We start from the raw sequence: 17,612 nt of genomic DNA on the forward strand, positions 1-17,612 counted from the left end.
AATGTTTAATTTTATATTTGTTTATCAAAGTGCTGCTATAGCCTTTTCTGCATTAAAAATTCTTCAGAATGCAAATCTTTTCAAGAAGAAGTCTAACTTACCTCAAAACACAGAGCAAAAACATGAGGTAAGTACTTTAGATTTTTGGTTGACCAATTTATGGTGTTAAACCTCTTTTATCAACCTTGATGTCCTCCTTCATGTGTATTTGATGCCCAGAGATGAGAAAATGTCTTGTCCATCCCTCCATCTGGCAGGCCCAAGTTTGAGAAAAGCTGATGTAATGTTATTCAATGCTGAAAACAACAGAAATACATTGAAGTTATTTTCCTTTTATTCTCAAGATTTGTAGAAGTATCTAGTTTTTCATTTTTATTTCCTTCTTTGCCAGCTAGTCAAGATTTCCTATCTCTTTCTACCTAAATTCCTTTTACATTAGAAATTTTGATATACAAGGATGGCATAATTCAATGGGAATTGCTTTAAAAAAAAATAAAATCCTGAGTTTAAAATTAGAAATGGAAAATAAAGATGTACATTTGCTTCCAGATAAAAAGAGGAAGCAAGTAAGGATTACATTTTAGAGCAAGGAAAATGAGAAATAATAACAGATCATTTGATCACTGCTCGGCAGGTCTCTGATCGGGTTCAATGTTTCATTTTTTTCTTTGTGTACTCTGTGAATGCACACTTATGGAGAATAACTGCGCCTGTGCAGGCTCCAATAGAAAATCTTCTAGCTGAATCTTTCAAATTTTGACAGTAACCCCACCTGCTCTTTCCAGGGCATAAATCCCTCCAGGATTAAGCACACAGAGGCCTTGTTTATTTCCTTTCATCCAAAAACTTTAGGAAATAAACCTATAAAAATAGATTGTCGAGATATATTAAAGCATGTATTTTCTTATATTGTGACTGCTTGCAAATACTGTGTACATATGTATATCTGTATAATGTGCATATATGGTGTACACTAATCTATGTAATGAATTAAACTAGTGACAAAAAGTATTTTATAATTTAAATATCTTTAAATAAAGTTTGGTGTATTTTAGTAATACATTTATCTGGCATAGAAGAACTGAGTAGTGGACCCATTAATTCAGATGATTTTTGAAGTGACTTTTCCTTGGATTTTCAGATACATGGTGAATGGGTTTATACTGAGGATTCCAATCTGTGTCATAATGTAATAGCACGAGAACATATGAATGTACATATATGGCTGAGATGTCGTTTGGCCTTAGTGACCGCAATTACAGCACAGGTGCGAGGAATTGAATCAATGAAAGGTAATGTTTAATTCTAAAACTACTAGTAATGATCTAAATGTGTGGCCAATACACTAATATTGCCAGGTTTTCCAAATATCAATATGGAACAGTCAAAATTCAGAACATAGAGGCTTGACCATTGGGAAGCTGTCTTGGAAAGTTTGTGTTTATTTGTGTTTGTGTTCCAATTGCAAATACTGTTTTCAGTTAGGTTATTTATCTTGTGTCAAATGCACTGCATAATAAATAAGTTTAAAAGCGATAAAATAAAGGAATCAATAACAGCTAAATAGTTTTAGACCAAAAGTGGGCAACAGCAATCGCATTGTCCGTAGCTTTAAACAACTCCTCCTCCGTGCATGAGGCAGGGCATTTTGGGCAAGCATCTATATGAGGAGTTGTTTGTTCTGCTCCACAGTTACACAAGGTGGAAGATTCCTCCAGGTAGTGCCATCTTGCCAGGTTGTCTTTTGATCTGCCCACTCTACTTCTCAGTCTATTTAGGGACTTCCAAGTTGCCCATTCTTGGTTTGCCCCTGGAGGCAGATCCTCATGAGGGGCCATCCAGTTGGGATTGCCAGGTTTAGCTGCCCAGAGGGACACCCTTGCTGTTGCTGGGGGAACATCAAGAGGAGTGGTGGTTCAGTTAGGTAACCAAATATTTTTCAGCAAAACCAATACATTGTCCACATTTTAAAAGTGCATGACAAGCGCATGTTATTCTTTATGAAGGGTGCACAACTAAATATACCATAATTGGGAGGCATTTCATTCAGTCTATATTAAAAGAAAAAGTTTCACACCCTTAATTTGAAGACATCCCTTATAAATAAAATACAACTTTCAGCCCTCAAAAAAGAGGAATAATAATAATAATCACTTCACTGCCTTTCTCCCCTAGGGGACTCAGACTGGATTACAGCATTTATATACATAGACAAACATACAATGCCTTTACAATAATATACAATGAGATACACAAACACAAACAAAGACAGAGACTTCTTCTTTCATTTCATCAGGATGGCGGTCCCTCCAGGTTAAAGGTGGTGCTGTTTAATGCCAGGTCAGTGAATGGGAAAACATCTTTCATCCAAGACCTCATCTTGGATGAGCATGTAGACCTGGCATGTATTACGGAGACCTGGCTGGATGAGATGGGAGGAGTTAATCTCACCCAGCTCTGCCCACTGGGTTACTTCGTACAGCACCAGCCGAGATCTGGAGGGAGGGGAGGTGGGGTCGCAGTGGTCTATAAGTGGTGCCCCGCCCTGCAGTCAACCATGTTTGTATGTGTCCACCTGAGGGTGGAAGACGGGGACAGATTAGGGTTTCTGTTAGTGTACCAACCACCCCGCTGCACTACAGTCTCCCTGCCTGAGCTAGCTCAGGTCGTCTCGGGCCTTGTGTTGGAGTCCCAGCGGCTCATAGTGCTGGGGGACTTCAATGTCCATGCCGAGACTAACCTTTCAGGTGCGGCTCAGGACTTCATGGCCGCCATGGCAACCATGGGGCTGTCCCAATTGGTATTTGCTCCCACCCACAGTGCGGGGCACACACTATACCTGGTCTTCTGTCAGGGATGGGAGGAAGGTGGCGGTGTGGAGGAGCTCACCATCGCTCCTTTGCCATGGATCGACCATCACCTGATCAGGTTTAAACTTACCGCGCCCCCCAACCTCTGCAGGGGTGGTGGACCTATTAAAATGGTCCGCCCCAGGAGACTTATGGATCCAGAAGGATTCCTGACGGCTCTTGGGGGATTTCCCGCCTCCTTGGCAGGTGATCCTGTTGATTCTCTAGTCTCTCTCTGGAATGGAGAGATGACTTGGGTAATAGACACGATCGCTCCGGAGCGTCCCCTCTCGAGTAACCAAGCTAAACCAGCTCCTTGGTTTACTGAGGAGCTGGCAGTGATGAAGCGAAAGAAGAGGGAACTAGAGTGCGTGTGGCGATCAGAGTATAACGAGTCAGACCGAACACGGCTAGGCTCCTATCTTAGGGCATATGCCGCGGCAATCAAAGCCGCAAGGAGAGTCCACCTTGCGGCCAACATTGCGTCCACACAGAACCGTCCGGCGGCGCTGTTCCGTGTCATCAGAGGGTTATTAACTCCCACCAATCAAGGTGGGAGCCCTGATAACTCGGCAGCTCGCTGTGAAGCATTTGCTCGGTTCTTTGCGGACAAAGTCGCTCTGATCCGTTCCAACTTTGACACCATATTAACGGCAGTCTCTGAGGATGTATCAAGTGCACCTGCTTGTCCAGTTTTGTTGGATTCATTTCAATTGGTTGAGCTTGAGGATGTGGACAAGATCCTTCGAGAGGCAAGACCGACCACATGCATCCTGGACCCCTGCCCATCCTGGCTGGTGAGAGAAGCCAGAGGGGGTTTGGCCAAGTGGGTGAAGGTGGTGGTGAATGCCTCGCTCTGGGAGGGTAAGTTTCCAGCGAGCCTAAAAATCGTTGTGATCAAGCCGCTGTTGAAAAAGCCACACTGGATCCCACTCAATTTGGAAACTTTTGGCCTATCTCCAATCTCCCCTATTTGGGCAAGGTCTTGGAACATGTGGTTACTTCGCAGCTCCAGGGATTCTTGGTTGACACTGATTTTCTGGATCCGGCACAGTCTGGCTTTAGGCCGGGGCATGGTACCGAGACAGCCTTGGTCACCATAGTCGATGATCTTTGCCGGGAGCTGGACAGGGGCAGTGTGTCCCTGCTGGTTCTGCTGGACCTCTCAGCGGCCTTTGATACCGTCGATCATGGTATCCTTCTGGGACGCCTCGCGGGAATGGGACTTGGAGGTACTGTTCTGCAGTGGCTCCACTCATTCCTGGAGGGTCGGTCCCAGATGGTGTCATTGGGGGACGCCTGCTCGGCCCCACAACCATTGACTTGTGGGGTCCCGCAGGGCTCTGTGTTGTCTCCCATGTTGTTTAACATCTACATGAAGCCGCTGGGAGAGATCATCAGGAGTTTTGGGGTCTGGTGGCATCTGTACGCAGATGATGCCCAGCTCTGTCACTCCTTCCCACCTGTCACTAAGGAGGCTGTTCAGGTCCTGAACTGGTGCTTGGCCGCTGTGTCGGACTGGATGAGGGCCAACAAATTGAAATTGAATCCAGACAAGACAGAGGTCCTCCTGGTCAGTCGGAAGGCCGAACAGGGTATAGGGTTACAGCCTGTGCTGGATGGGGTCACACTCCCCCTGAAGGCACAGGTTCGCAGTCTGGGGGTCATCCTAGACTCATCGTTGAGCCTGGAGCCCCAGGTCCTAGCGGTGGCTAGGGGAGCCTTCGCACAGTTAAAACTTTTGCGCCAGCTGTGAACCGTACCTTGGGAAGCAGGACTTGGCCACGGTGGTTCACGCTCTCGTTACATCCCGTTTAGACTACTGCAACGCACTCTATGTGGGGCTGCCTTTGAAGACTGTTCCGAAGCTTCAGTTAGTCCAATGGGAGGCTGCCAGGTTAATAACTGGAGCGGCGTACAGGGAGCGTACCACTCCTCTGTTACGCCAGCTCCACTGGCTGCCGATTAGTTACCAAGCACAATTCAAGGTGCTGGCTTTAGCCTATAAATCTCTAAACGGTTCCGGCCCAGCTTATCTATTTGAATGTCTCTCCCACTACGACTCACCTCGAAGCTTAAGATCATCAGATGAGGCCCTACTCGCGGTCCCGTTAGCCTCACAGGTGCGGCTGGCGGGGATGAGAGACAGGGCCCTTTCAGTAGTGGCTCCCCGCCTATGGAACACCCTCCCCAGTGAAGTCAGGCAGGCTCCCTCCCTCCTATCCTTCCGTAGGAAGGTTAAAACTTGGTTGTGGGGCCAAGCTTTCGAATAACAATTAGCAGCATTAATTACTATTATGTACGCTGGAACTCAATTGACAGACCCAGTCTTTTAAACTTGAACACGCCTATCTGTATTTTATAATGCGTTTTATGAATGTCTTATGTAAGTTAATTTTTTAACTGATTTATACTGTATTGTACAGTTTTTATATGTATGTTTTATTGTAAGCCGCCCTGAGTCCCCTGTTGGGTGAGAAGGGCGGGATATTAATATTGTAATAAATAATAAATAAATAAATTTCCAGCTTCTGGAGGCAGTACTCATCTCTGATTCTGGGGAGGTGCTTTTTTCTCCATTTTCAAGCCAAGGAGCCTATGTTGTTACTGCCTGGTTTTGTGGCTGGCAAGATTGCTTGGAGCATCTCTTTGCCTTTCCTACCAAAGTGGTACCTATTTATCTATTCACAACCCTCCAACAATGACACGCAACTCTATTACTCCTTTCCATCTAAAGCCAAGAATGCCATCCTAGTCCTGAATCAGTGCCTGTCATCAGTAATGGACTGGATGAGGGCCAACAAGTCGAAATTAAATCCTGACAAGACAGTTGGAAGATGGATTAGGGCATGGGATTACAGCCTGTGTTGAATGGGGTCACACTCCCCCTGAAGACACAGATTCGCAGTCTGGGGGTGCTCCTGGAATGATCATTGACCCTGTAGCCCCAGGTGTTGGCGGTGGCCAGGAGCGCCTTTTCACAATTAAAACTTGCGTGCCAGCTGCACCCATACCTTGAGATGCCAGATCTGGCCATGGTTGTCCACGCTTTAGTTACATCCCTCTTGGATTACTGCATGCTCTCTATGTGGGACTGCCTTTTAAGATAGTTTGGAAGCTTCAACTGGTTCAGAAATCAGTGGCCAGATGGACTTCCGGTGCGCAGGCATGGCGGCGAGATAGGCACTTTAGATCTCTCCGGAGGGTGCCAGCTGAAACCGGGCGACTGGGTAGAGCAATAGCTCCCTCCACCTCATGGATTAAGGTGAGGTGGACAGCGGAAACCGGGGGTCAGCCGACGGACCCAGAAGGGGCCCATTCCTCAAGAGTGGGCTCCAAAAGGGACCCGGCAAAAGACCCATTGGTTAAGGCGGGTCGCGGTGGAAAGCGCGCGGGGGAGAAATCCCCAGCAGGAATCGCCGACCGGGCGCATTGTTTTAATGGAAAAATGATGAAACGACAAATGAAACTTAAGATCTAACCAAGGGGCATCGTAACGGAGGTTAGCTCTCTGGAGAATAAGAAGAGAGTAGGAAGAAGACTTGCCTTCCTGGAGGGGGGAAAAGCTGTGGAGAAGTAAAGCACACAGCGTATGTGCTTACCTGCTTTCCTGCTTAGTGCTATGGCAGAAACTAATCAATATTAAGGATCGGAAGGGAAAGGAAAGAAAAAGACTTAAAGGCCAAGGCTAAGGCTAAGGCTAAGGACTTAAAAGGCTAAAAATAAACAACAAATCAAAGCTAGGAAGATGGCGGAGTACTGACCTTGGGGGAAGATAAGATAAGAGCCCTCCTTCTTGTAAACAAAGCGAGGTGCAGCGGAAAGCCCCGTTGGAAGAAACCGGAAACAACGCAGAAGGGAAACCACGTGAGAGAAAGGAGAGGGAAAGGACGTGACGTAAAGAAGGGCAGAAGAAGCCCAGACGAGGGGAGACAGAAAGCAAAAGGAAAGAACAGAAGAAACCCACAAAGAAGAGGCAGGAAACGCCAGTAGGATTGTGAGGAGGAAAAAAAAAGAGAGAAGGGGAGAAGCGGGGAAGGTGAATCTCCGAAAGGTAAAGTGGAAAAAAAAATTCTGGGTAAGGAAGAAGGAGAGACTAAGGAAAGACTAAAGTTTAAATAAATAATAGAAATAGGAGTTGGGAATTTCCCAAAAGAAACGGCAAGATAGCAAAGACAAAGGTCCCCCAGGGGGAAATAGAGGAAAGAAAGAAAGACCAATAATAAAGAGATACAAAGAGATATAAAGACACAAGTAAGCGGAGGAAGATGAGGAGAGTATAACAGGAAACTTGGGGAACTGTACGACTAAAGTGAAACTACCAAAAAGAGGGAAGACTTATAGGGGCGGATAGACAAAATAAGCAACTGTATAAGAAAGCATACACGAGTGGAAACTTTGCCTAACTAACCTTATTGATATTCAAATTAATTATTACTAGCACGAAAAAAATATTTGAAGAAAAAAAAATACTCAGAGAACAAGATGGCAACATTTAAATTTAAATCAGACAGAGAAATAAAAGACTCAAGAGGTGCAATTAGAAGACCATCCCTGAATGAGGAAATGAATCTGAAGGATATGATGAAAGACATGATGAGAGAGATTCAGAAAATTCAGGAGAAGCAAGACGTATACCAGAAAATTCAACAGGAACAAATGTCGGATTTTAAAAAGGAGATTAAAGAAGAATTGGGGATAATGAAGAGCGAGATTACAACATTACAACAGGAAATAAAGGATCTGAAAAATGAAAAGAAAGAACTAAAGATAACTCAAGAAAAGACCCAATATAAACTAAAAGAACTAGAGAAAAAAAATGAAAAAATAAACGCAAAACAAGAAGCCATGGAGGCAAGAGAATGGAACATCAATTAAGAATGAGAAATATACCGGAAGAGCCAGGAGAAAACATAAGAGAGAAAGTAATAGAGATACTAATGAAACTTCTGGACTGCTCCGAACAGGAGATACAAGTACAAATGGACAGAACGTACAGGATTAACACAAATTTCTCAAGAAGAAATAAAACCCCGAGAGACGTGATAGTACACCTTACAAAGAAAATTGCAAGAGATGAAATATTGAGAATAAATAACAAAAAAACAGATATTCTACAAGGAGACAAAAATAGCGATATTGAAGGAAGTACCAAATACAATAATAAATAGAAGGAAAAAATATACCTTCCTGACAGAGGAATTGAAACAACAGAAGGCGAGATACAGGTGGGAAAGAGAAGAAGGATTAATGACAACGTATAAAGGTCAAAGGTATTGGATCACAACAGAAGAAAGAGCCCGAGAATTTTACAACACAATAAGAAAGGAGAAGGATGAAGAATATGAAAGGATACAAAAAGAGAAGAAAAAACCAAAGAGACAACGTATAGAGTCACCCGAAAAAGATGATTTGGACATAAAAGAATGCAGACTGAACCTAAGGGCAAACATGGAATCTACGAATCTAGGAAAAGTGGAAGAAAGACAGGTGGAAGAGGAACAAGAGGACAGAACGAGAGAAGAAGAGGAGGAAGAGGAAGAGACAGAAGCAGTGGGTGATAAGGGCGAAGATAAATATGAGTGAACTTAAAATTTATTCAAACAATATTAACGGACTAAATTCGGCAACAAAAAGGAATAAAGTATTTAATGAGCTAAAGAAAAAAAGATACCAGATTATTGCTCTCCAAGAAACCCACATAAACCAAAAACACGTTAAATATCTGGAGGAAAAAAAACTGGGACAATGCTTTTATGCCTTGGCATTAGAAAAAAAAGGGGGTAGTGTTGTATGTAGAAAGGAGAATACCAGCTAAATTAGCTTTTAAGGATGAGGAGGGTAGATTCATAGGAGTAAAAATAACGATTCAGGGAATAGATATATTAATATGTAACATATATGCACCTAATGGAGCAAAGTCAGCATTCACAGAAAAACTAAAAGGCAGTATTAATGATCACGAATATGAACATTTAGTATTAATAGGAGACTTCAACGGTGTAGTAGAGGGGGAAATAGATAGGAGTAAAGTAGTGAAGAAAGGGAAAAGTAAAAATAATATAGGAAATTTACCAAAAACAATGATGAACATGATGAAGGAATTAAACATTAGGATAGCTGGAGAATAAAAAATGAAGGAGTAAGGGATTTTACTTTTTTCTCGACCAGACACCAGAGCTGGTCGAGAATCGATATGGTGTGGGTGTCAAAGTCCTTAATGCCAAAAATAAGAAAAACAGTGATATTGCCAAGGTTAGATTCAGACCATTGCCCATTAGAATTAGAGATATTCTACAATAAAAAAGAATGGAAGTGGAGGTTAGATGAAAATCTATTGAAGAAAGAGGAAGATATTGAAAGAATAAGGAAAGTAATACAAGAATATTTCGAGATAAATGACACAACAGAGATAGACCTATTTACATTGTGGGAAGCAAGCAAAGTAGTAGTAAGAGGGAGATTTATTCAACAAAAAGCAATTAAAAAGAAGGAAAGATTTAAAAAGATGAACAAGATAATTGAAGAAATAAAAAAGGAAGAAATTAGGTTAAAATCAAACCCAAGAAACAAGGATGCCCAGAGGAACATAGAAATCTTACAAAAACAAAGGGAATATTTGATAATGGAGGAAAGGGCTAATAAACTGAAATTTATAAAGCAAGATTTCTTTCAAAACGCAAATAAACCGGGAAGATGGATGTCTAATAGAATTAAGGAAAGAAAGGAAAGTAAATATGTAACAAAAATAAAAGAAGGGGATAAAATATATACAAAGGAGGAAGACATAAAAACCCAATTCCAAAAGTTTTACGAAACACTCTACCAAAAAGAACAAATAGATGAGGAGAAAATAATGAAATACATAGAAGAGAGAAAAGTGACAAAAATCTCAGAAAAACAAAGAGAGGAACTAAATAGTGAAATTACAGAGCAGGAGATAAAGAAGGCCATACAAAATTTGAAACCTAATAAGGCCCCAGGCCCAGATGGGCTAACAGCAGTATATTATAAAACCTTCGGCCAAGAGCTAATACCATACTTGAAAAAAATTATGAATAGGATTAGAGAAATTGCAAAAATGCCGGAAACATGGAAACAAGCAAACATATGTACAATACATAAAGAAAATTCGGACCCAGAAAAAATTAAAAATTATAGGCCATTTTCACTATTAAATTTGGATTACAAAATTTTTAGCAATATAATAGCGGAAAGATTTAAAAACTTTTTAAAAAACTGGATAAAAGAAGAACAAACGGGGTTCTTGCCCAATAGACACCAAAGAGAAAATGTAAGAACCATTATTGACTTGATTGAATATTATGAAATAAAAAATCAAAAAAAAGTTCTTTTACTGGCCCTCGACGCTGAGAAAGCTTTCGACAATGTAAATTGGTCTTTTTTCAAATTATTAATAAGGGAAATGGATATAGGTTATTATTTCCAAAATACAATTGATGCAATATACACCTCACAAAAGGCAAAAATTCTAATTAACGACCGAGAAACGAAAGATATAAATATAGAGAAAGGAACTAGGCAAGGCTGCCCCTTATCACCATTAATATTTATTTTGACACTGGAGATACTATTAAACAGAATAAGGGAGGAAGAAGAACTGAAAGGAGCAAAAATACAGAATTATGAATACAAAATCAGAGCCTTCGCGGATGATATTATATGTGTAATAGAAGACCCTGACACAAAATTAGGAAAATGGCTAGAGATAATAAGAGAATTCGGTGCAGTAGCAGGATTTAAAATAAATTTGGAAAAAACGAAAGCAATTACCAAAAATATAACAAAGAAGGAACAAGAAACTTTAATGAAAAAATGGAATATCCAAATCGCCCCCAAAATAAAATATCTAGGAATAATTATAACCCAGAAAAACTCTCAGCTACTTGAAAATAACTACCTAACAAAGTGGAAAGAGATGAAGAAGGAAATGGAGATTTGGGGGAAGTTAAAACTGTCACTGTTAGGTAGAATAGCATGTGTAAAAATGAGTATTTTACCAAAAATGATATTCCTATTTCAGAATCTGCCGATAATTAGAAATCAAAAGACCCTTAAAGAGTGGAACAGGGACATAATGAAATTTATATGGCAAAAAAAGAAACCGAGAATAAAGCTGAAATATATGATTCAGGAAAAGAACAGGGGTGGATTAGCGACACCAGACTTAAAACTTTATTTCGAAGCATCGGCTCTAATGTGGGTACGAGATTGGACAAAATTAGAAAATAATAAATTGCTAAATTTGGAAGGAATAAATTTAAGATTGGGATGGCACGCATACCTATGGTATGGGAAATCCAAAATTGAGAAAGAATTTAATAATCACTTTATACGCTCAGCAATTCTTAAAATTTGGGAAAAATACAAAAAGAAATTATATGACAAAACGCCTTTATGGGTCTCTCCCCTAGAAGCATCGCAGAGAAGACTACTGGGGTGGCACAACTGGCCAAATTATAAAGAATTATTAGTAAAACAGAATGGAGAATGGGAAATGAGACCCCAACAGGAATTGAGAGAATTAAATAAAAAGATTTCCTGGTATCAGATATGGCAGGTAAAAGAACATTTTAAGACAGACAAACAAGTAGGATTTGAGGAGCAAAATACATTTTGGGAAAAAATAACACAAACAGACAGAAAAATAATAACAAAAATTTATAAAAAATTAGTAGAATGGGAAACAGAAAAAGAGGAGGAAAAATCACATATGACCAGATGGAATGAAAATATAGGCAGGAAGATTAGGAAAGAAGAATGGGAAGGAATCTGGAGGGAGAAACTGAAATATAGCTATGCAACAGATCTAAAGGAGAATTGGATTAAGATGGCCTATAGATGGCACATGACACCACAAAAATTAGGAAAATGTTATAAAAACTTTAAAAAAATTGTTGGAAGTGTGAGAAGATTGAGGGTACATACTACCATATGTGGTGGGGATGTGAAAAAGCCAAGATATATTGGAAGAAAATTAGGGGAGACATAGAAAAGATATTAGAGATAAAACTGCCAATGAAACCGGAAATATGGTTACTAGGAATAACGGAACAAAAACTAGAAAAAAATAAAGATAAATTATTATTTCTGCTAACGACGGCAGCAAGGATATGCTATGCGAAGATTTGGAAGAATCCTGAAATCCCTAAAGAAGATTGGTTGAAAAAAGTACAAGATATAAAAAATATGGATAGGCTTACTTTCCTTCTATCAAAAAGTAAGGGAAATCCGATAAAAGAAACAAATTGGGACAATGTAACAAAATACCTAGAAGGAAAGATAAAACAATCAAAATAAATATAAAAATAAATAAAACAGCAAGACCATAGAATAAAAATGGAAAGACAATAGACATATATAAAAGAAAAGAAATAAATAAATAAAGAGATAAATAAATAAACAAAAACAAAGATAATATAAGAAGCAAAGGAAGTCAGGTTAAAATGAAAACTAAGAAGGGAAATATTAAAAAAACGGAGGATGAAAAAGGAAACCCCCCATCATGAATGGAAGAAAGACGGGAAGGAAGGACTCCAGAGAAACGAAATGAAACAAGGAAAAGATTGAAGAATGAAAAGGAAGGGAATCTCCAGGAAGATGCCCAGAAGTCCAATTTATTTTATATATATTCTCTATTCTCTTTTTTCTTTCTTTTTTCTTTTTTTTTCTTTTCTTCTTTCTTCTTTTTTCTTTTCTATCTCACTATTAATCATGCTTATTATCTTATATCTATATTTTAATATGTAAATGGAAAATTTAATAAAGATTACTTTTAAAAAAAAAAAGAAATCAGTGGCCAGATTACTAACTGGGCATCGTACAGGGAGTGGAGATCTCCCATGTTACAGCAGCTCCCCTGGTTGCCAGTCTGCTTCCAGGATAAATACAAAGTGCTAGTCATTACCTATAAAGCCCTAAACAGTGCGGGCCCAGGCTATTTGACAAACTGCATCCCCACCTACAAACCTGTTCAGCAGAGGGGGCCCTCCTCTCAGTCCCACTCCCGTCCCAGGTAAGGTTTGTGGGAACGAGAGATAGGGCCTTCTCTGTGGTTGACCCTTCCCTCTGGAATTCACTCCCTAAAGAAATTAGAACAGCCCCCTCACTCTTCTGCTTGAAGAAAAAAATTAAAAAATCTAGAGAATAAATGTTGGAAATGTCATACACAAGAAGGAACATTTTACCACATGTGGTGGACCTGCAACAAAGCAAGAAATTACTGGAGAATGGTACAGGAATCATATTCAGTAAAGGTCAAAATTAGTCCCAAGAAACAATGTCCAATATGAAATATTAAGGTCCAAAGTTGTAATCCAATAACCGAAACACTCACTTTGCCAAGCAAAGTGAGGGGAGATGACAAGGAGAGTCAAGGACAAACCTTCCCTTGTCAGATGGGCATTTCAGTTGTGATAAGACTAAGGAGGTTGACAGAAAGAAAGTGATATGTCAACATAGATGAGAAAGGGAGGTTTGGAGATGAAGCAAAAGGCTGTTAATGAGAAGAGGTTTTGAACAAACTTCCTACGGAAAGCGACCTTGATTTCAGCTTTAAGAGAAACTGTTCCTGAAAAGGATTTTCAGAGGTGGTAACTTTGCTCATTGAGCGTGATTCCTGTTCATGGACTCGTAGAATCCTGTTCCTTGTTCCTGTTGATATTCATGCCAAGTTCATGTAGCCTTGTATCTTGAGTTTTGTTCCAGTCCTTGTTTTTGTTTATGGGGAATTTTGGATTATCCAGTCATTGTTCCTGAAAGTTTTGCAGTTTGGATTCCTTGTTCCAGTCAAATATCTTGTTGTTTGTTCCAGTTTTGTTCCTGTTCCTTGGACTAATTTTGATACCTTGTTGGAGTTTATTCTTGTGTGTGACGTTCATGGACCTTTCTTTCAGGACTCTCAAGTATCTTGTACCTGATGGACTAAAATCTTGTTTAATTGACTTTGAACTTTGATTTGCTATTGCTTATATATATTCTTCAATAAACAACTTGCTTTGCTTATGGTCTGGGGCTCCAGCATGATTTTGCGGAGTCTCTGCAGTCTAGGGGTGGAACAGTCAGGCGATGTTGACAACAATTACTCTATCCTATTGAAGAGCTATATTTCTATATTTTTATATTCCCAGATTTTATATTTTTAACCATTAATGTGTTAATTTGATGCTGATTGATTTATTTTAGTTAATGGTGTTAGATTTGTTTATTTTTAATTGCTTGCTTCAACGTCTTTTCTGTTACTGTATATGGCATTGAATGTTTGCCATTTTTTGTCTTTGAAAGCCACCCTGAGTCCCTCTGGGGAGAGAGGGCGGGTTAAAAATAAAAATGATGATGATGATGATTATCAACAACAACTTTTGAGAGAGATACATACACATTTCTGTGAAGGTACTATAAGGTTCATCTTGATCGATTTTAGTGACTTATCAGTCAAAATAATAACACTGAATTTACTCGATTCCAAGATGCACTTCCCCCATATAAGCATTTCTAAAAATGATGTGTATTAAAATTGCTTGTGTGTATATATATAAATATAAATAAAGTATTTTTTTTGTTAGTGGTACTGAAATTGGTGTGTCTTACAATCAATGGCATCTTAGAATCGATGAAAAATGGTAGTACATAATGTATACATTGTATACATTCAATGTATACATTGAAAATAACATACATGTGTGTGCTACAGTGTGCAAATGTATGTATTGACAGGGTGTTTTTTTCTTTAAGAAAATGAAATGATGGAGTGTTCATGTCTGATCAGCGAGGTACAAATGGAAGCTCAGGCATTCAATGATGTTGAGACACTTGCTGACATTACTATGCAAGCTGTCATGCTTGGGCTACAGGAAAAACAATCAGTGGCTGACATCAAACTCAGTTTACAGGTTTGAACACATGTATTTAATTAATTTTTCTGCAATAAAATGGCTGTGACAAGCTTTATTGTACGCGTTCATAGCTTTGTTATACCACGATGTCTCATATAAATGCGAGTGAGCTGCTTGTGGGACCCAGGATGCCTTAAGAAAGATGTAATATTGATCTGAGTGTTGCTCATATGCATCGGCTGAGTGCCCATAAATACTGGATTTGTGCATTAATTGTCTCTCTCCTCTCCTTCAACTTCACTGTCCAAATTGGAGAAGAGACACTGTTTTGTTCTGATACATTTTTCGTTCTCATAGTTTTAAAAGGACATCAGCGATCTCCTGGTGTGTGTCTTTTCTATGCCTGTGCTGGTTTACTTTGCTAATTCATGGATCCATAGTCCACTGAATATTTAGACTGCTTCATTATGACCTGTCAAACATGGATAGCACCAGGAAGTATGGGGAGGCCAGAAGATAGAATAGATTTAGAAGATCATTTTAAAAGACACTGATCTAGACTGCAGCTGCAAATATATTCTTTTTTGTCCACACAGAATATAAACAGGTTGCTTAAAAACAAGGCGCTGATTTCTCCAGCAGCTTCTTTGACAGTAGTCCAAAGTATGCTTTTGCTGGCTGACATAATGAGAACACAAGGAGAAGGTGATTCAGAACACCATACATCTAAGACTGAGCAACTGAACTTATTAATTCTGGCACACACGATAGTCATTAAACAAGTAAGTGTGATTATGTAATGTCACATATTCTGTCCTTACTGTAAGAAGCTCAGAAGAGTATATATGGGCTTTCAAAAAAAATTTCAGTGCTATCTTGCAAGGAAGGGCAGGCTGGGAAGAAATAATTTAACCAATGCCGTTTTATATGATATTTAAAACAAAGCTCCTTGATCAATGTCCCCACCTCTCTTTTTTACATCATGCTTGATAACAATTTAACAAGTAGCTGTGGCCCCAGAAACTAGTTTAGTCAGCGTTCTGTAGCCACTTGAAAAAGCTAATTTCTCATTTAGCTGTATTGCTTTTCCTTGCTGTCATATATTGCTTATAGTGCATTGACACATTTCTTCATTAACTGAGATACAGTAGAGTCTCGCTTATCCAACCTTCGCACATCCAACGTTCTGTATTATCCAACGCAGTCTGCCTCCCACTCGAATCCACAGCTGTTTCTCTAGGCAGCAACGCACAGCGGGACAACATGCCCACCAACAGCATAAGTATAGTCACGCTCCCCAAAAAGTTGCAGACTTGTTGTAAAACATGATGTTTTGGTGCTTAATTTGGAAAATCATAATGCAATTTGATGTTTAATAGGCTTTTCTTTAATCCCTCCTTATTATCCAATATTTTTGCTTATCCAATGTTCTGCCGGCCTAAGTGAGACTCTACTGTATACCTGTATAGTGTATTCATTGATTCATCAGGAATTTCATATATTAACACAATACTTAGATAAATTCCATTGATTACATGGGTCTACTGTAGGTGGAACTGATAATTGGATTTAGGCCTCGGATATTTCAGTTGGAAGGTTATGGAAAAAATTTAAAATAGCTTCTAAATACAAACTGGGAAATAACATACCCATATGGTTAACAAGTTTGCTTTGCACTCATTGTTTCTTTCCTCCTTCCTTCCTTCCTTCCTTCCTTCCTTCCTTCCTTCCTTCCTTCCTTCCTTCCTTCCTTTCCTTCTTTCTTTCTTTCTTTCTTTCTTTCTTTCTTTCTTTCTTTCTTTCTTTCTTTCTTTCTTTCTTTCTTTCTTTCTTTCTTTCTTTCTTTCTTTCTTTCTTTCTTTCTTTCTTTCTTTCTTTCTTTCTTTCTTTCCATTCATTCCCTTTTATTTCTCCATTTTATCTCCTACACTACCCAAATGTCATTTGTTTCCCATTAGCCTGTGGCATTGAGATCTGACTACTGCTTAGTCCCCCTCGTCTTCTGCTAATACTTATTGTGTATTGATAGTATAATTTTGGCCACAGTTCCATAAGCTTGGAAAAATTGAATTGGAAATACAGATAATTGTGTTGCATAACATTTATTGTTTAAACAAACTATTCCCAAACCACACTTTTTCAACAGTTATATCTTTTGGGACAATCAATTGAGCAACACACAGAAGACCCAACGCTGAACACCATAAAAGAGTCTTTGAATAACATATATCTGCCACATATCACATTATTGGCAAAAGTAAAAATGAGAATAGGTAAGAAAATATCTCTGAGACATTTTGTTATTTAACTAGCTTATTTGATATCCTTAAGTGGTGAAAAGATTCAGTTGACTTCATCATGTGTTTGTTGATATCTGTAATGAAAGTATACTGGAAATGTAATTACAAACCAACAGTTGGAGCAGAATAGTGAATTCACCAGTTATTAAAATAACATTACATTATGAGTATTGACAGTACAATGTTGTTTTTTGACTGACTTAGCACAATATAGTGTAATAGAATGTTGGGCTGTATAAGGAATGGTGTTTCAACTGAGAACTTGAGTTTCTTATTTAGTACTGAACTTGTTCTCAGTGTTCTTTTTATGATCATATATTTTGCTAGTGGAAAGGAGAAAAAAGTCCAATCTTTCTAGAAAGAAATCATAATATAGCAAAACAGGTAGATATGCCACAGCATTTATGGTATTATTGTTATTAAACCCAGTTCCACTTTCATCTTCCCACATTAACAATGCTCAGAAAGGTACACATTGATGCACAGTGGTAGAATTATTTCATGGTGTCAGCCTTCCCAATGTAGACATATACACACATGCTATAGGCAGACTCAAATGGGAGGTAAAACTGCTAGACCATTCACAAAAGAGCTATTAATATTATCAC

The 17,612-nt window shown here is 39.1% G+C and overlaps 1 protein-coding gene across 8 annotated transcripts in view; it reads left to right on the forward strand.

Annotated features, from left to right (window-relative positions):
• Positions 1–17,612, forward strand: part of cfap54 (cilia and flagella associated protein 54) — a 156,291-nt gene that overhangs the window by 114,110 nt on the left and 24,569 nt on the right. For all 8 annotated transcript variants that reach the window (XM_062982835.1, XM_062982828.1, XM_008110880.3 and 5 more), the window contains 5 exons: positions 31–127; positions 1,142–1,292; positions 14,604–14,761; positions 15,301–15,486; positions 16,851–16,977. In XM_062982835.1, the coding sequence (XP_062838905.1) occupies positions 31–127; positions 1,142–1,292; positions 14,604–14,761; positions 15,301–15,486; positions 16,851–16,977 (719 nt within the window). The remainder of the gene's footprint in view (positions 1–30; positions 128–1,141; positions 1,293–14,603; positions 14,762–15,300; positions 15,487–16,850; positions 16,978–17,612) is intronic.

Source organism: Anolis carolinensis, chromosome 5, assembly GCF_035594765.1.
Source record: "Anolis carolinensis isolate JA03-04 chromosome 5, rAnoCar3.1.pri, whole genome shotgun sequence".
Taxonomy (NCBI): Eukaryota; Metazoa; Chordata; class Lepidosauria; order Squamata; family Dactyloidae; genus Anolis; species Anolis carolinensis.